The sequence below is a fragment of the Hibiscus syriacus genome, unplaced genomic scaffold (assembly GCF_006381635.1).
Source record: "Hibiscus syriacus cultivar Baekdansim isolate YM2019G1 unplaced genomic scaffold, ASM638163v2 tig00110162_pilon, whole genome shotgun sequence".
NCBI lineage: Eukaryota > Viridiplantae > Streptophyta > Magnoliopsida > Malvales > Malvaceae > Hibiscus > Hibiscus syriacus.
This window is the reverse complement of record NW_024062609.1, coordinates 579,394-600,645: the sequence shown is the minus strand read 5'-3', so window position 1 is coordinate 600,645 and position 21,252 is coordinate 579,394. Positions and strand designations below refer to the sequence as shown.

At 30.9% G+C, this 21,252-nt stretch overlaps 1 protein-coding gene across 1 annotated transcript; it reads left to right on the top strand.

Annotated features, from left to right (window-relative positions):
* The first annotated feature begins 14,352 nt into the window (after positions 1–14,352).
* Positions 14,353–16,016, top strand: LOC120216577 (adenine phosphoribosyltransferase 1, chloroplastic-like). The gene is made up of 5 exons (XM_039213943.1): positions 14,353–14,511; positions 14,882–14,986; positions 15,242–15,339; positions 15,596–15,745; positions 15,985–16,016. Exons 1-5 carry the CDS (start codon positions 14,435–14,437, stop codon positions 16,014–16,016), a joined length of 462 nt encoding a protein of 153 aa, XP_039069874.1. The 5' UTR covers positions 14,353–14,434.
* The last annotated feature ends 5,236 nt before the right edge of the window (positions 16,017–21,252 follow it).

Sequence of the window (21,252 nt, the reverse complement as noted above, 5' to 3'; positions counted from 1 at the left end):
AAGAACCATTAATTTAATTTATAAAAATTTAAAATTCTAAAGGTTAAAGGTAAATTATTTAAAATAAATAGTAAACTATATCAATGACCCTCTAACTACTACCCCCTTTTTTATTTTGACCATCATTTTTGAAATTTTGTCAATCGGGTAACTCAATTATTTAAATACATTCAATTAAGCCACTTGTCGTTAATATTTAACGGAGAACATGATGTGACAGACAAAAATATTTGATATAATTACATATTCGACCACTGTTACTTGTATATTCTATCAATTTCCTAATTTTAATAAATTACAATAAATTTAACCCTCAAATCAAATAGTGTCATGTGTCACTGGAACTTACAATCAGCGTGTTGATAATTCTCTAAAAGAGTTATTATTTAGAGCATTTTGTAACACCCTTAACTCGTATACGTCTCGATATACGAATCAAATATGTCACATCAACTTAAAAATATTTACTGAATTGAAATTGCCTAAAAATTTGTTTCATTTGAAAACACTCTTATTCTAACTTTAAAAATCTCTTTTAAAGTATATCTCAACTTATAATTTATTTCTTTGTTACAAGAAAATAAAATCATTTGTTAATCAATAATTTTACTAAATCATGTCTTTTCGTTAAATCTTTTAAAAAATAATAACGTAATATATTCTTTTCATGCATAGATATTGATAAAACTAAACTAAGTAAAATAAACTAAAATAGTTATAGTTTACTATTACAAATTATTTAAAATAAATAAGATAAATAGAAACTACTGACATAATTATACATGCCACTACTAGTCAAAAGAAAATTCAATGATGTCTTATTGATACTGGTATTATAGATGATCTGCACATGATGCTTGGAAGGCTCCTCATAAAACGTATGTATCTCAATCAGACCCTACGTATGAAAATCATCACGCGCTAAGTATAACTTAGTGAGGCAGTAATAATCTAAGGTGAGAAAAATCTAAAAATATCATAAACATAAATAAAATAATTTGAATTAAAACATTAAACTGACAAACCAACTTTTCCAAGTCGATTTCTTCACTAAGACCTGAAATTTCTTTTTAAATCATGAATTCATGAAAATTCTGATAAATCATATCTGATAAAATAAGCATATCATGCTTTCTGTCAACTAAAATTCATTCACAACTTGCATATTCATTTTCATAGCCCAATGCATATTTATGAGAACATAAGATACGTGAGTAAGGTGCGCACTATGCACAACACTGTGCAAATCGTAACTGATACTGAGATATGATGCACTTCAGTGCCATCATAACCTAAATAAGCACCAACGGTGTTGGACATTGATACACGAATGTACCAAAGCTAATATGATAACATTGATACACGAATGTACGAAAGCTGATATGATAACATTGATACACGAATGTACGAAAGCTGATATGATAACATTGATACACAAATGTACCAAAGCTGATATGATAACATTGATACACTAATGTATCAAAGCTGATAATACTCAACTAATGGCATGCCAAGTGTACCAACAGTTCTCACTATAACACACAATGGGCTGATGTATCATAATAAATACATCATAAAAATATCATGCTTGGGTAGTTCATACCCTAAATCATTCATAAAACTGATATAGAATATTATAAAAATATTCTTTATAAACTTTATAAATCATACTTGTCGCAAGTCGTCCTCGATCAAAATAACTAAATAAATAATTGCACTCATCTTTTCCTCACTACAGAACTTGTATATAATAATCCTAGTCACGAGCTTTGTCCTTTCCTTTCAAATCATTTGGATTGTTAGATTTAACGTAGTATGAAAATACCAAATTATAACACAAAAATTGTTCGAACTACATATTAGTATCGTACTAATATAAGCTCATTTTAACATTTGAAAATCTATAAATTAAAATTGATAACTAAATCGATATCAACCAAACTCATAACTCCATTATAACTTCAAACTTATCGAAACACTTATTCAATTCCATAAATAATTATTCCCAACATGATTCTTCAACTTTTACCAATTATAAAATCAAACCACATATTTTAAATTCCTTCTAGAATTCAACTCAACTTTTCCTTTAATTCATAATGGTCCTTCACCATTATGATAATTGTACATTAATTACTAAAATTTCAGCACTTGAATAAAATACCCAAATTAATTCTTCAATATTCAAAACATTATAAATTTCAACCCAAACTTTCCTAAACTTTCGATTTTCCACACTTAACTTCATATATTTGTAATTCAACCTCAACTCAATATTTAATTCAAAATTCAGCATACTAATAAATTTTCCAGCATTCAATAAATTACTCAAATAATACTTCATTTAAGAACTTGCAAACAAGTCCCCAAAGTTTTGGAACCTTTCAAATTCCACCATCTAACCATTAAAATGAATTCTTTTAGAATTCTTCTCAACATTTCCAATTTATTCAAAATGGTCTCTTACCATTTAACTTCAATTCCAAGCATCCAAAAATATACTCAACATTTAAACATTACTCTTCATCTTCTAATTCATTTCAACTTAAATTCTAAAATTTTCATATTTAGACAACTTGCACAACCTTTAAAGAATCAGTATTCTGTATTGATATACACACTGGAATTTAATTCCGTTTCTTCCTTTGAAAACGATACTCGAATATGAATCTATCCATATAAAGAAATCCTTCTAATTCATTCTTTACAATTTATGGTGAATTTTCTAAGTTGACCGATAGAATCTGTATTGCGCAGAATCTGCTGCCCGTTTTTTTTACCTTTCCTCGATTAAAAATTCATATATTTTTGTATACACCTTGAAATTGATCCCCGTTAGTTTTAAAAAAACTATATTGATATACAAACATAATATATAAAAATCACCTCCAAATTATTTTTATATAATTTCTGGTGAATTTTCAAACTCACTGTCAGATTTAGAATCTAAACTATTTTCATTAATTTGCATCCTTAGGTTGTTCATCAGTTCTTACGACCAATTTCTTTAAAATCACTTAACTCTTCATAACCCCAAATCATAAAATCTCATCACATAATCATATTCACCATGAAATATAGATACCAAATGATAGAGAATTTCATGTAGATTAATTCTCTATCTAATAGTTAAATCAAAAAAATCAAGTATATTGCTTCAAAAAAAAACCTTACCTTGTTAGGAGTTGAACATACGACCAAATAAAGGAAGAAGCTGAAAATGTGTTGATTCTCTTGAGTTTTCTAGTATTTAATAGATAAGACACTTGGCAAATTTCTAATTAATTGAATTTAATATTCAATTAATGAAAAATCTCAAAAATACCCTTAATAAATCTTGAAAATTAGCAAATGCCATTGTATTATCTTCCATTAAAATATTCATTGGTCAAAGATGAATCGACTTGTCTTTGACTTTCGATATTGGCCATGCAATTTTAAAAAATTGCATTTTTAGTCACTAAAATTCCACTGTTCGGTCAAATCTGAAAAATTACACTGTTTTGAGCCAATTTTCTCTGATTTGAAATATGAAAATAATATTTCAACCATTTTCTAACATCCTTCAAATTTTCGTAAAATTTCAATTCAATCTGAATATTCAATTTCAATACCAAACTTTACTGCTTTATAGCTTATAACAAAATTCCCGTACAAATAATCTGATTCCCACTAAATCTATGTTTTAATCCAAACTGTTCATTTACATGCTAAAAATATATAACTTTTAAAAATTACAAGTTTCGGTTCCTATACTTTTTAAAGTTTACACTTTAGCCACTAAACTTTCAAAATTACATTTTAGTCACTGGTCAAAATTTGGGATATTACAATTCCTCCCCCTTAAAGAAAATTCGTCCTCGAATTTTCTCTACGTATCTTTATACCTGAATTAAATAGATGAGGAAACTTTTTCTTCATGTCTTCTTCTCGTTCCCAAGTTGTTTCCTCAACTTTATGGTTTCGCCATAGAACTTTTACCAATGATATCATCTTATTTCTTTGACTCCATGTCCTAGAATCATTACTGACTCCTCTTCATTTGATAAGTTCGTTGAATCTCAATTTACCTTTTTGTCCAAATCTTAGATTTTTTTTCCAAAATGACATTTTAATAAATACTTTATCACCTTCTTGATATTCAATCTCTTATCTCTTTAAATCAGCATAAGATTTATGTATATTAGCAACTATCTTGATATTATCTTGGATTACCTTCACTTTGTCTTTCACCTCTTTAATCATATTGGGACCAATTATATCTCGATCATTTAATTCATACAAATTCAGTGGTATTCGACATTTTCTTCCATATAATGCTTCAAAATGAACCCTTTTGATACTTGATTAATAGATGTTGTTATAATTAGACTCTAATAAAGGCAAATACTTTTCTCATGATCCTTTTGAAATCAATAATACTCGCCCTTAGCATTTTTCCAAGTATCTCAATAGTTCTCTCAGATTGACCATCTGTCTAAGGATGGTAAGTCGTGTTGAAATTTAGACTTGTTCCCAATGCTTTATCCAAAGACTTCTGAATTCTCGAAGTAAATCTCGGGTCTCTATCTGAAACTATCTAAATAGGTACTACATGAAGTCATATAATTCTCTGACATATAATTCAACATATTTGTTCATAGAATAATCTTCTTGAGCTGGAATAAAGTGTGTTGTCTTTTTCAATCTATTCACTATCACTCAGATCAAATCTTTCTTACTGGGTGTCAAAGGTAAACCTGCTACGAAATTCATGGTAACTCGTTCCCATTTCCATTGAGGAATGAAGATAGGTTGCAACAACCCCGAAGGCACTTGGTGTTATACTTTTACCTGCTGATAGGTTAAACATTTAGAAACAAACTAAATGATATCTCTTTTCATACCTGCCCACCAATACCGACTCTTTAAATCTTGATACATTTTATTTCCTACTGGATGCATAGTCAAAGGACTATAATGAGCTTCAGAAAGAATATATTTCTTCAGTACTTCGTCATCTGGTATGCAAATTCGATTGTGATAATACAAACATCCATCAGACTTAATTTCAAAATCTGTCATTTCTCATTTCTTTGCTTGCTCCATTATATCTAGACACTTCTTATCTTTATTCTGAAGATCCTTGATTTTATCTACTAGGGCAGGGCTCAATCTCAATTCTGCAACCAGTGCATTATTTTCGTTTATTGATAGTCGTGCATCTAACGCTCTCATAGCAACAAAGATTTTTCAGCTAAGTGCGTCAGCTACCACATTAACCTTCCCAGGATGATAATTAATAATCACATCATAGTCTTTGAGAAGTTCAATCCATCTCCTTTGCCTTAGATTTAACTCTTTCTGAGTGAGCAAATATTTTTAAATTCTTATGATCTATATAAATGTAGCATCGCTCACCATATAAATAGTGGTGTCATATCTTCAGAGAAAACACTACAGTTGCTAACTCCAAATCATGTGTCGGATAATTCCGTTTGTGTGCCTTTATTTGCCTTGAAGCATAGGCTACCACTTTGCCTTGAAGCATAGGCTACCACTTTACCTTTTTGCATTAGAACACATCCCAAACCATTATGAGACGCATCACTGTAGATTATATAATCCTTTCATGACTCTGCTGCACTAACATCGGGGCCTTTGTCAGAATCTTTTTAAGCATATCAAAACTTTATTGACACTTTTCAGTCCAGACAAATGGTATATCCTTTCGAAGTAGTTTGGTAAGTGGAGATGAAACTATTGAAAAATTCTTCACAAATCTCTGATAATATCCAGCTAACACCAAGAAACGTCGGACTTCCAAAACATTTTGCGGAGGTTTCCACTCCACTATCACTTGCACTTTCTTAGGTTCTATTCTAATTCCTTATGTTGAAATCACGGGGCCTAGAAAAGCGACATCTGACAACTAAAACTCACATTTTGACAATTTAGCATATAATTTTTTTATCTCTCAACATCTGTAGTATGATATGGAGATGTGTGTTATGCTTCTCCTTAGTCTTAGAATACACCAAAATATCATCAATGAACACAACCACAAATTGATCCAAATACGATTGATATACCCGATTAACCAAATCCATAAATACTACTGGAGCATTGGTCAATCCAAATGGCATCACAACAAACTCATAATGACATATCGGGTTCTAAAAGCCGTCTTTGAATTATCTTCCTCTGATGATACCCTAATTGAATATCAATTTTTGAAAATACTGAAGCATCTTTAAGCTGATCGAACAGATCATCGATCCTCGGAAGAGAGTATTTATTCTTCACTGTCACCTTATTCAGTTTACGATAATCTATATATATTCGCATCGATCCATCTTTCTTTTTTAACAAAAGTATCGGTGCACCCCACAGAGATATACTCGGTCTAATAAAACATCGATCAAGTAGTTCTTGAATTACGCCTTTAATTTTCTGAGTTCGGTTGAAGTCATCCTGTACGGAGTAATTGAAATAGGTGCAGTACCCGAAAAAATATCAATTTTAAACTCCACTTCTCGATCAGGAGGTAATCCAGGTAATTCATCAGAAAATACATCTGGAAATTCTAGAACTATCGGAATATCCTCCAATCGAATTTCAGATGTTCGGATATTAATCACATTTGCTAATAAAACTATACAACCTTTTCCCATCATTTTCATTGTTGTCACTGCTAATATCACATTGGCAAAGATTTTTACTTTTTCTCCAGTTACTATTATCTCAGTACCCTTTACATCCTTTATAAATAATCGCTTCATGCGACAACCAATTCCAACCATAATGCCGAGATAACCAATCCATGCCTAATATAATCTCAAACCCGTCAAATGGTAACTTCAAAATATTCTCCTGGAATACACCCCTTTGAATCTTTATCGGACAATCTCTACTAATCCGTGTAACTCTAGCACTATGACCCAGTGGATTTATAACTATCATATCAATATTGATGGGTTCTAACAGAATATTCTTAATATTATTTTTTAACTAATTTTGAACTAACATAGGAATGCGTAGAACCCGGATCAATCAAAACAAATATAGGTTCATCATAAAGATAGAAAGTACCACTTTCATATTTATTTGGATATCGATAATCAGAACCTCGACCTTTTTTAGCCTGAAAAGAGGATGATGCTCCTGATCTTTAAGAATGTCGTCACCGCTCTATCAGATAATTCTCATTTTGCGTCATTTCTAAGTTTTTTGATTTGTTCACCACTTTCTAAAAAGTGGTCAAGTTCACAGCCAACAGAAGTTCCCTGAGTCTGGAACGGAGACCTCGAATAAATTTTCGACATGTCTTTTTTAGTGAGAACTATCTCCAAGGCAAATCGAGCAAGTTTATTAAACTCACATTTATATTTCTTCTAAAATACTTCTAGAAAAAACCACCAAATGATATGATCTAGAGGAACATTTGTCATCATGTTCGTCCATCATATACGAATTAGTCCTCGTAACAATGAAATTACTCCATTCAATCTTTCATCATTAGAATAGTGAAGACTATCCAACATTATTTTCACATAATTTAACCACATATCTACCACTAATGGGCCTTAGTTTGCTTCACTTTAAATTTTGCAACTCATAAACTTTTTAATTATTTCGAAACCAATATTCTCGGAACTGAACGAGGAGGTTGAGGCATAGGAAATGAAGGTGTTGTAGCTAGCTGGTATCGAGTCATAATAGCCTCTAGAGCTTGTAAAACATTCCTTGATCTGGAGCCGACACTCTCTGATGTGTCTGTGTTTCCTATTGTTAAGGTACATACTCTACCTCATTACTATTCCCTCTTGTTCGGTGGATTATCTTATGCCTTTCGAACCGACATATAAATACAATCACAAATTTACGTTAGTAAGAAACAACATCATAAATAAAATCATCATACCATACTAGATCAATAATTTCGACATCCTAGTGGCATGTACATATTTCTGACATGACATAGGCTCAGATTAGGTCGAGAATCGGCTAAACCAGTAGCTCTGATACCAATAAATGTAATACTCTTAACCCGTATATGTCTCGATATACGAGTCAAAGATGTCACATAATTTAAAAATCTCTTTTAAAGTATATTTCAACTTATAATTTATTTCTTTGTTATAAGAAAATAAAATCATTTGTTAATCAATAATTTTATTAAACCATGTATTTTCGTAAAATCTTTTAAAAACATAATAACGTAATATATTCTTTTCATGCATAGATATTGATAAAACTAAACTAAGTAAAATAAACTAAAATAGTTATAGTTTACTATTACAAATTATTTAAAATAAATACGATAAATAGAAACTACTGACATAATTATACATGCCACTACAAGTCAAAAGAAAATTCAATGATGTCTTACTGATACTGGTATTATAGATGATCTGCACATGATGCTTGGAAGGCTCCTCATAAAACGTCTGTATCTCAATCAGACCCTACGCATGAAAATCATCACGCGCTAAGCATAACTTAGTGAGGCAGTAATAATCTAAGGTGAGAAAAATATGAAAATATCATAAACATAAATAAAATAATTTGAATTAAAACATTAAACTGACAAATCAACTTTTCCAAGTCGATTTCTTCACTGATACCTAAAATTTCTTTTTAAATCATGAACTCATGAAAATTCTGATAAATCATATCTAATAAAATAAGCATATCATGCTTTCTGTCAACTGAAATTCATTCACAACATGCATATTCATTTTCATATCCCAATGCATATTTATGAGAACATAAGATACGTGAGTAAGGTGTGCACTATGCACAACACTGTGCAAATCGTAACTGATACTGAGATATGATTCACTTCAGTGCCATCATAACCTAAATAAGCACCAACAGTGCTGGACATTGATACACGAATGTACCAAAGTTGATATGATAACATTGATACACGAATGTACGAAAGCTGATATAATAACATTGATACACGAATATACCAAAGCTGATATGATAACATTGATACACGAATGTATCAAAGTTGATAATACTCAACTAATGGCATGCCAAGTGTACCAACAGTTCTCACTATAACACACAATGGGCTGATGTATCATAATAAATCCATCATAAAAATATCATACTTGGGTAGTTCATGCCCTAAATCATTCATAAAACTGATATAGAATATAATAAAAATATTCTTTATAAACTTTATAAATCATACTGTAAATTTAAATGAGGTTGACTTATCGCAAGTCGTCCTCGATCAAAAAAACTAAATAAATAACTGCACTCACCTTTGCCTCACTACAGAACTTGTATATAATAATCCTAGTCACGAGCTTTGTCCTTTCCTTTCAAATCGTTCGGATTGCTAGATTTAACGTAGTATGACAATACCAAATTATAACACAAAAATTGTTCGAACTACATATTAGTATCGTACTAATATAAGCTCATTTTAACATTTGAAAATCTATAAAATAAAATTGATAACTAAATCGATATCAACCAAACTCATAACTCCATTATAACTTCAAACTTATCGAAACACTTATTCAATTCCATAAATAATTATTCCCAACATGATTCTTCAACCTTTACCAATTATAAAATCAAACCACATATTTTAAATTCCTTCTAGAATTCAACTCAACTTTTCCTTTAATTCATAATGGTCCTTCACCATTATGATAATTGTACATTAATTACTAAAATTTCAGCACTTGAATAAAATACCCAAATCAATTCTTCAATATTCAAAACATTATAAATTCCAACCCAAACTTTCCTAAACTTTCGATTTTCAACACTTAACTTTATATATTTGTAATTCAACCTCAGCTTAATATTTAATTCAAAATTCAGCATACTAATAAATTTTCCAGCATTCAATAATTTACTCAAATAATACTTCATTTAAGAACTTGCAAACAAGTCCCCAAAGTTTTGGAACCTTTCAAATTCCACCATCTAACCATTAAAATGAAATCTTTTAGAATTCTTCTCAACATTTCCAATTTATTCAAAATGGTCTCTTACCATTTAACTTCAATTCCAAGCATCCAAAAATATACTCAACATTTAAACATTACTCTTCATCTTCTAATTCATTTCAACTTAAATTCTAAAATTTTCATATTTAAACAACTTGCACTACCTTTAAAGAATCAGTATTTTGTATTGATATAAACATTGGAATTTAATTATGTTTCTTCCGTTAAAAAATATACTCAAATATGAATCTAACCATATAAAGAAATCCTTACAATTCATTATGTACAATTTATGGTGAATTTTCTAAGTTGACCGACATAATATGTTTTGTGCAAAATCTGCTGCCCGTTTTTCTGACCTTTCCTCGGTTAAAAATTCATATCTTTTTTTATACACCTTGAAATTGATCCCCGCTAGTTTTAAGTAAAAATATATTGATATATGAACATAATATATAAAAATCACTTCCAAATTATTTTTATATAATTTCTGGTGAATTTTCAAACTCACTGCCAGATTTAGAATCTAAACTATTTTCATTAATTTGCATCCTTAGGTTCTTCATCAATTCTTACAACCAATTTCTTTAAAATCATTTAACTCTTCATAACTCCAAATTATAAAATCTCATCACATAATCATCTTCACCATGAATATAGATACCAAATGATAGAGAATTTCATGTAGATTAATTTTCTATCTAATAGTTAAATAAAAAAATCTCAAAAATACCCTTGGCAAATGAAGGAAGAAAATGTGTTGATTCTCTTGAGTTGAACATACGGCCAAATGAAGGAAGAAGCTGAAAATGTGTTGATTCTCTTGAGTTTTCTAGTATTTAATAGATAAGACACTTGGCAAATTTCTAATTAATTGAATTTAATATTCAATTAATGAAAAATCTCAAAAATACCCTTAATAAATCTTGAAAATTAGCAAATGCCATTGTATTATCTTCCATTAAAATATTCTTTTGTCAAAGATGAATCAACTTGGCTTTGACTTTCGATATTGGCCATGCAATTTTCAAAAATTGCATTTTAGTCACTAAAATTCCATTGTTCGGTCAAATCTAAAAAATTACACTGTTCTGAGCCAATTTTCTCTGATTTGAAATATGAAAATAATATTTCAACCATTTTCTAACATTCTTCAAATTTTCGTAAAATTTTAATTCAATCCGAATATTCAATTTCAATACCGAACTTTACTGCTTTATAGCTTTTAACAAAATTCTCGTACCAAAAATCTGATTCCCACTAAAATCTATGTTTTAATCCAAACTGTTCATTTACAGGCTAAAAATATATAACTTTTAAAAATTACAAATTTCGGTTCCTACACTTTTCAAAGTTTATACTTTAGCCACTAAACTTTCAAAACTTACATTTTAGTCACTGGTCAAAATTTGGGATATTACAATTTGTACTTAGGTTTTAGCTTGTACTTTAGCATATTAGGATCATATTTAGAGTGTTTTTAGTTAATTTTGCATTACATGCATTACTTGAGTGGGTTGGTAATTTTTGGATTAATTATGATATTTTGTTGTGAGATTGTTACCCTGATGATGTGACATTGTCTGATATTGCAGTTGTTGTTGTGCCTTGGTGAAAAATAGGATTGCTTGGTTGTTGTTGTAGCAATCGATGAGTGGGCAGAAAGCTGTTAACAGCTGGACAGAATCCTACTATGGAAAAGACTGAAAATAAAAAGAAATCTTAATGGAAAATGAGTCTTAATTTAATGTGGGCTTAAATTCTACTTTTTAGGATTTTTAATTATTATATAAAGGATGAGGTAGCCACCAATTAAATGAGAGCTTTATTTTATTCTTTTCTTTTCTCCACCATTAATCATAGATGCTTAAGCAACTTTGGGGGAAAAACAACATCTAGACGTAAAGGTAAAGTCAGCATTGAAAGGTGGTGGCTGGTAATCGGCAAGAGCATTAACGATAGCAATAATAAAATAATTCTGATAAGGGGTTTTATTTTCATTTAGTTGAAATACTCTTTAATTTGGTTGGGATTTGTTAAACCTTGGATGCTATATTTTTAAATATATTTTGAGTTTCATGTTAAATAATTTTGTCTATTGATTCGATTGGTGATTGCTTGATTTTATTAAGGCATTTAGTATGGAAATATATATTTTCCCAATCTATTGCATCGAAAGGCGAGTGGCATTGTGTGAGCACTGTATCAAGAGGTGAGTATCACTGTCGCAACATCAGTGATTGCGAGAGTAACGTTTCAGTATAGAGAGATCTAGCTGATTAATTGTCGTAGCATCCTTAGTAAATTTGTATCAATTGGTATAGAGATGCAACATTGCTGTGAGTTTTTGGGTGGAGCCATAGAGAGAGGAAAACTTGCTAAGTTAATGTTATACGCACCAATCGTATTGTTGTGGTATTGTTAATTGCATGATTGAGTTTAACAATACCATAATCTTTAGCTTGAGTCGATCCAATGCTTTCATTGCCACTATTGTGATTCCCTTCATCCCTTAATGTCTTTATTTGCATATTTATTTTAGCTTTTATATTTTATTGCTTTGTTCACAGCATCACATATACAATTATGTTATTTTACTTACTAAATGCTATAGCAATTCTCTGAGTAATACTAGTCTCTATGGATACGATACTCGATGCATTAATTTGCATCCACTTTATTACTTGATACGATAGTGTATGCTTGCACTGATTGTTGTTACATTTTTCGAAGCATCACGTGTAATCTTCTTTGATTCTATTTGTGTGCCTAATTGAAATAAATAACTTATATTAATTTTAGAATCTAAAATTGTTTCAATGAATTTATTCAAAATATTATAATAACTATAACTTGATGTTTTTTAATCAAAGAAGACGATAAAACTTGGGTTTCGGAGCTCGTAAAAGCCATGAAGAAGACACACTTTCTTAAATTCTATATATGATTGTGATCCTCTAAGGCAGATTTATTGGGACAATGTAGTGTTGATTGGAGATGCTGCTCACCCAACACTCCTCATGGTTTAAGAAGCACAAACATGATGACAGTAGATGTAGTAGTTCTTGGCAAATGCCTCGAGAACTAGGGAGTGAAAAATTAAAGTAAATTTTAAAATATTAAATTAAGTTTGAAAACTTGTAAATCAATTAAACGAATAAATGAAATATAAAAAATAATATAAATGAAGTAATAATCTAGAGCAAATTTTTGTTATCGGAAAACATTAATTATATATATAATAATTTTGGTTGATTGAGGCTTTTTTCCAGTAATGTTATTATTGTGGTGGTCATTTTTAATTTATGATACGATATCGACCAAACTTTGGAAGATGCAATTTGATTTGAGAGTTAAGTTCATTTTAATTTATTAAAATTAGGACTAAATTGATAGAATATATAAGTAACATGACCAAATGTGGAATTATATTACCACATTAGCTTCTCCGTTAAATATTAACTGCAAGTTGTTTAATTGAATGAATTTAAATAATTGAGTGATCTGATTGATATAATTTTAAAAATGGTGGTCAAAATAAAAAAATGACAATAATTAGGTGGATATTGATATAATTTATCTTTTATTTTAAATAATTTATCTTTTATTTTAGATAATTTATAATTATATGTTGAGTCCTATTAAATTTAAATTTTTATAAATTAAATTAATAACGTTCATCATTAATAGTATTCATCAGTATTGTCGAGAATAAAAGACACATCCTAAGAATAAATAGAAAAATAAAACTTTTTGCATATTTATTATTTTTAAATAAAGAATATAAACATTTTAGATTTTTTTTAATTTATGAATTCGTCACTGAAATTACCCTTTTCCATTAAGGGAATTTGCAAGTTTCCGTTAAAAGTTTTTCTCGAGTAACATTCGAAACTCGTGTCTGGGATCTTTTCTAACCTCTTAAATCTTCAGACTCTGTTCTTTTTTTTTTCTAATTATATAGTCGCCGGTAGCGCATAATGATGCAAAGGGCTTTTATATTCCCTTGTTCAAATCCATTCTATTCTTGATTGTCAACAACGACAGCTATGTCTGGTAGCGTTGTATTCCCCAGACGAGACGACGATTGGATCGACCCTTTCTCTTCCAACCAGCCGTCCGCTTGCGAAATTACAGGCTTACCCTCTTTCCTCCCCTTTGCTCCGGTAATTTTTCTTGTTTTCTTGACTAGCTCTCAGTCCCCGGTACTAGTAATAGTTTGTTCGTTGAGGGCTATTAATGTAAAAATGGCACTGTGGGTGAAGATATTTAAGCCGGGGGCAGCTTGGTCTTATAGACATAAATGGATTTTTAGTGGCTACCTATTTATTTGTTTTATTTGGACTTTAGGGTGTTTTTTGGTTGGTACGGTGAGTGTCAACCGGCAGCCTCTCTTTCACACTTGACTTACCTATCTGATTCGTTGCCTTCTGTTTTGAGTTTGAGCAGCGAGTGACTCGATTGCAAATCAACTAAAAATGGCGTCTCAAGATGAACAAGACCCTCGGATTTCCAAAATTTCTTCAGCAATTTGTGTCCGGGAAGTTCTACCACGGTTAAAAAAATAAATTATCGATTTTATTATTATTTTTTAACGAAATAGATAAAAAAATAATTAAAATATTATTATTTCTACTGAAAATATTAATATTTTTTAATATTTTCGATAAAGTGTCTAATAATAACAAAAATGATAAAAATAATAATATTTTTAATAATTTTTTATTAGTTTTATTAAAAAATAAAAAAATATCAGTAACGTATTTTTTTAATCATATATTAAAACTACCGCACGTGGAACTTTTCCCATCTTAAACCTTGTAAAAAATTAAAACAACCCTTCCATCACCTTTGCCTTTTGTTTTCTGTTTCTTTTCCTTTTTTTACTTTATTAATTCTTTAGGGTTTCCTTCCTTTGGATCGAGAATAATGTTTCAGGACAAAACAACTTTGCTTCTAGATAACAAGGCATTTCGTGGTACTATTGATTTGTTTGTTGAGAGGTACAGAGGGAAAAATATCTCTATTGTTGCAGGTAAATATCTTCTCTTAATACATAGTATTAATCTGCTTTTGAACACATGAAAACCACTTGATTGATGTGTTTGGTTGCTAAGCTTATAAGATCAAGAAGCTAAAAACTTTCATTATATTGGTTCAGTGAAACTGGTCAAATTTCATTCAATAATGTTGTCTGATCTGACTGCAATAATGTTTGTGCATTTTCTTGAGATATGTTGTATGTGTTTGGGATTTTTGTAGTTGATGTAATACTGATGGAAAAATGCTGGTGTAGAAGCAAGGGGATTCATTTTTGGTCCACGTATTGCATTGGCCATTGGGGCAAAGTTTGTTCCTATGAGGAAACCCAATAAATTGCCTGGTATGTTTTCTGCTTCTTTCTTTGTATCATAATTAACTGTACACCTCAGTCACTTCAAGTTGTTAACAACATTGAAGCTTTGTTCAGCTATTAAACATCCACAATGTTGAACTGTTGTTTATGATAATGTGGTTCATTGCTGATAATTTTGTGTTCTGTTCGATTCTGATAATTACCAATTTCCCAAAGAGATTCAATATCAATACAAAAGACTGCCGTCTTTGCATTAATTGTTAAATATTTTGATCTTTATTAGGGGAGGTTATATCGGAAGTGTATTCTTTGGAGTATGGAACAGATAAAATGGAAATGCATGTTGGTGTTGTCCAAGGAGGAGAACGTGCTTTAATAATAGATGATCTTATTGCCACTAGTGGAACCTGGGGTGCTGCAATTAGGCTACTAGGTACTTCAATTTAAATATGAATTTCAAGACCCTTCTTATTTTCTACATTATGTGCCATAATATGGTAGAGAATGCTTTGTTGATCACATCACTTTTGTTTCCACCTATAAGTGGGCCTATGATTTTAAGGAGTACTAGGAATTGCCTTAGGGTTGTCTTCTCCTTGCGTTTGAACATCCTCTTGGTCCTGTTTATCATGTTTGGGCATTTCTGTTTATATGATTGACTGTTTTTTGCAGAGCGCGTAGGGGGAGTGTGCTTGTGTTATTGAATTACCCGAGTTGAATGTATGTGTCGCTAATCTCAGACCTACCTGCTGCTTGTTAGTCACTAATCTGTTAAGCCATTCACGATTTTAGCTCCAATTTTGGCCTTGAATTCGGCCAATTCTTGCTTTGATCGAATTAATTCTTCACTTCGGCTTTGACCGTACTTAAATTAAAATGCTTAGGGTACCTACAAAATTCAAATTAAAGATAAAAAAACGTAAAATAAACAAGGAACGAAAATAAGAAACGAAAATTGAAAACTAAAAATTGAAATTAAAAAGAAACGAATTAAAAGAAAACGAAATGAGTTGCCTCTCATAAAACACTATTATTTAATGTCGTTAGCTCGATGACCTGATCTTTAAAGCGTGGGTTCCTCTAAGTCAATCTCCTTGACTAATCCAACTGGAACGTTTTCATAATACGGTTTTAACCTTTGGTTGTTTACTTTAAATCGAGTTCCCGAATTGTCTTCAATTTTTATTGCGCCATGAGGAAAAAACCTGAGTCACCATAAATGGTCCGAGCCACTTTGATCGAAGTTTACCTGCAAAAAGCTTAAGTTTAGAATTAAATAACAAAATCTTTTGATTAACATTAAACGATTTAAAGGATATCCTTCGATCGTGGAACTCTCTCATTTTTTCTTTAAAAATTTAGGCGTTATCGTAAGTGTTTCGTCAGATTTCTTCTAACTCTTGAATGTGTAGTTTCTGTGTTTCTTCGATTGATTCCATTTCCATATTGCATTGCCTCACCACCCAATAGGCTCGATGTTCTAGTTCAGCCGGCAAATGACACAATTTACCAAAAATAAGGCGGTATAGAGACATCCCAATCGTCCATTTATAAGTTGTTTGATATGCCTAAAGCACATCGGTTAACTTTAAGCTCCAATCCTTCCGATCTAGCTTGACAATCTTTTCTAAAATCGCCTTAATTTCGCGATTCGACACTTTCACTGGCCCATTTGTTTGCGGATGGTAAGCCGTAGCAATCCTTTATGTCACGCCAAACTTCTTCATAAGCGCCTCGATAATGCGATTGATGAAATGAGTTCCTTTATCGCTAATAATCGCCCTTGGTGTGCCAAACCTGAAAAATAAAATTTTTCAGAAAATTCACAGTTGTTCTCGCATCATTATTTCGGGTTGCTTTCGCTTCAGCCCAGTTTGAAACATAGTCAACAATGAGAATAATATAAGTGATACCAAAAGACGAAACGAAATGACCCATATAATCAAGGCCCCATACGTCAAAAATTTTGCATATATGGATTGGATTAAAGGCATTTCATTTCTACAACTCAGATTACCTGCTCGTTGACACTTTTCACTTGATTTGCAATGAAATAAGCATCTCTAAAAATATTCAGCCAAAAGAAATCACATTCTAAGATCTTGTGAGCAGTGCGTTTCTGTAATACCCCAAAAATTTAGATAATGATCAAAATGTAAATTTTGAAAGTTTGATGGTCAAAGAAGAAAATTGGGAAAAGTTTAAGGATCTAAGTGGTAATTTTCCCAAAAAGAATATTATTTCATAAATGGATTTAGTGAGTGACCAAATTATAAATTTTTAAGGTTAGGTGACCAAAGTATAAACTTTGGAAAAGTTCAAGAACCAAAATGGTAATTTTAAAAGTTACAATTGGCTTCGAAAATAAAAGAAAATATATATTATTTTCACATTTTTAAATGTTGGTAAATAATATAAATATTTAGATTTTAAGATTTAATTTCATGTTTAATTTGGATTGTTAGATTAAAGTGGCAAGTTTATACTTTTTGAAAATCTCAAGGGCAAAACGGTAAAGTGGGAAAATATTTGTTCATCTTTAACTTTGGAAGATGATAAGGTTTATGTGGCTTGGTATTAAGGTAAATATCAAGTTCATTAAGGGTAAATTAGTATGGATATTTTAATTTTAAGGGTAAATTGGTAATTTAGTATTTAATGAATTTTTAATTCATTATTTAATAAAGAAAGATGAAGAATTGACAAAGGAATTTCTTCATCTTCACCAGCACTGCCATGAGTTCCTCCCAAAGGTCAGAAAAAAATTTTGTTTTCCATTTTTGAGCAATTTACTTTGGATTTCGGATTATGCCGTGAAATAGAAAATTGTTCTACGCGATCATTTGGTACCAATATTGTTTGTTAATCTTGCTGAATTTCAAAGATCCCAAATCTAAGGGTTTATGTTCATGATAGGGTTCATGAAATTGATGATGAATCTTGATGTTTTTGAGGTGGTAGCTTCATTTTCAAGATTGATTTATGGTTAAAACATGTTCAATCTTCCTATAAATTATTCTTTAAAATTCAGCCTTAGTCTTAAAGGATGAGAAAAATTTTGGAAAAATTATATAAGGTATGGAAATGATGTAGGAAGTATTTTACAAGCCTTAGAAAAATTTGGGGATCATTCTATAATTTTTGAAAAGTTGGGGGACTAATTTGGTAATTTTGGAAAAGTTGTGAATGGTTATATAATTGTTTAATAGTTGATGTACTATGCTGGAAATTACTGTTTTGGAATTAAAATAAGTGTTTAGATGTGAAATATGATCATTTTGGAAGTTTGAAAAGATTGATGATTTAAGTGCAATATTCGCATAGTTGGGGTACTTAAATGTAATTGTACCTTTATAAAAGCACTTGGTTGGTAATAACTTCGGTGATGGAATTTTTTGTATTAAAAATTTAAGTGATAAAATGGTGAAGGCCCATTTTGTGTAAATTGAAAAAGTTGGTGTCAATGTTAAAAGGAATTATTAAGTGTTAAATATTTGGTAGAAAATGAGTTTCAATTATATTATGGAGTTATTATGGGATGTGTTTATGTTAGTACAATACTAACATATGAATCGTTATGAATTTATGATTTATACAGATCGTGATTGATTTGTGATCGAAGCAAGTCAAATATAAAAGGGTTTGTTGTGGATCATAGTGAGGCACATATTTTGGAATATATAAAATGTCAAGGTGAGTGCAATACATGCATGACATTGTACATAGATGTTTTATACATCATCAGGAAGACTTGCGATAAATCGACCTTGTTTATATCATCATGATATTATGTCATTTTTATAACTTCGATATGACATTGATATGTCACTGTGTGAAATTATAATGCATTGATCATGGATAATGTGATATTTTACCATGAATGTTATTTCAGGTATGAACTGCCTAATGTTAAATTACGATAATATAATTTGCCATGGATGGATTAAATAAAATAGATTATATGCCCAAGTAAGTCATTGAGGGATAGGGTATAGTTGGCATGCCATAGAGTATAGCAGCTGCAGGTTTATAATAGTACTATAGTGTGTAAGGGCACTAAGTGCGGGAAGGTGGATACAACCTTATGTATCATGTCCGGATTAACACTAGTGTGTAAACCTAGTGTAGGAGGTGGGCACAACCTTAAGTGTCATATCTGGATTAGCACTATGGCGTAAGTTTAGTGCAGGTTTAGCACTACGGTGCAGATATTTACTCGAATACGCAGGGTCCTCAGGGTTTTATATGGGGCTATGGTTTATGGTTTATGGTTTATAGTATATGGTTTATGATTTATGGTTTATTGGTTAATGAATGATAAACATACAAATAAGCTTGCGAGCTTATGGGATAAATGGCAAGTATATTGGTAAGAAATTTTATATTCACTTATATTATTTTGATCATGGTAAAATATTGGATATGTAGGTAACATGATCTTATGACATTTGTTTATGACATTAAATTTCATGCATGAGTTAAATTGCACTGTTTATTGTTTTTAATTACCTCACTAAGTATATACTTAGCGTGTGATGATTTTCACATGTAGGTAAAAAGCCAAGAGTAGAGTAAAGAGTACATAGCACTCCAAGCATCAAGGAATATACTACAGTATCAGTAAGACATCCTATGATGAAATTTTGACTTTGTTAGTGGCATGTACTTATTAATGTCCTAGTTGCTCTGTTGAACTATTTAAAAAAAATGGTTTGTAATGGTTAAACTAAATTGTTTTACTCTGTTACAATATGGATAACATAAATCCATATTAATATATGTTTTAAATAGTATGTGATAATTTAATATAATATGATATTTTTATAATATCATTTACCATTTTAAGAAAAGAAATTTTAAATCACTTTGAATGGGAAAATATTTTATGAAATTTCAGGTGACATATATAATATATATAGGTATAATTATACGGGTTTTAGGTGTTACAGTTTCGGTCTAAAATGACCGCCACACGAGTATGAATGACAGAAATTAAAGACCGACACAACGTCGGATTACTTGATCGGAGTAGTGCTTCCAAAGAAGAAGGTCATCCCAAATGTAAAACCGGGATTCCCTGTTGATTTGATTAATTACCACTTTTGGTAAGTGTATTGGAATTTTACCCGTGGCTAAGTAATTCACCATGTCAACAAACCATGGCAAATTCTTTTGTTGCACCAACATTAAGTGTTATTGTGAAAATTCTTCTTTAATTGGCGGGTCGAATGAGATGATAGGAATTCAACTCAAGTGATCGGCTACTAAGTTTTCTTGCCTCTTCTTATCTTTTATTTCCAAGTTGAATTCTTGAAGGAGTAGAATCCGAATTAGCCTCAGCTTTGCTTCCTTCTTGCTCATCAGGTAACGTAATGATGGATGATCATAAAAAATGATAATGTTAGTACCAAGTAAATATGATCGAATTTTTTCTAAAGCAAACACTATGGTAAGAAGTTCTTCTTTGGTTGTAGAGTAGTTTCTTTGAGCTGAGTCTAAGGTGTGGAACGCATAAGCAATGGCGTGCGACTCTTTGCCAATTTTTTGGTCGAGAACCATGCCAACGCTAGTGTCGGAGGCATTGCACATCAGCTCAAATGGATTTTCCCAGTTTGGTTGTTGCACAATTGGTGCCGTGATTAGCTTTTCCTTTAATGTGTTCCACGATTTTTGGCACTCCAGATTAAAGTCAAAAGCTTGGTCTTTTTGGAGAAGATTGCACAACGGCTGCGTTATCTTCGAAAATTCCTTGATAAACCGTCGATAAAATCCTACATTGCCAAGAAAAGAATGTATTTCCCTTATCGTAGTGGGGTAAGGGGGTGAGCTAATAACATTTGTCTTGGCTTTATCGACCGTAATACCATTAGAAGAAACAATGTGTCCTAGAATCAGCCCTTTATCAACCATAAAATGTCATTTTTCGTAATTTAAAATAAG

Excerpts from the sequence above, each read along its gene's own strand:
- LOC120216577 (XM_039213943.1), top strand. The coding sequence starts at position 14,435 with ATGGCGTCTCAAGATGAACAAGACCCTCGGATTTCCAAAATTTCTTCA. Across the intron at positions 14,512-14,881 it reads GTCCGGGAAGTTCTACCACG|AATAATGTTTCAGGACAAAA; the intron begins GTTAAAAAAATA and ends CTTTGGATCGAG. Across the intron at positions 15,746-15,984 it reads TGCTGCAATTAGGCTACTAG|AGCGCGTAGGGGGAGTGTGC; the intron begins GTACTTCAATTT and ends TGTTTTTTGCAG.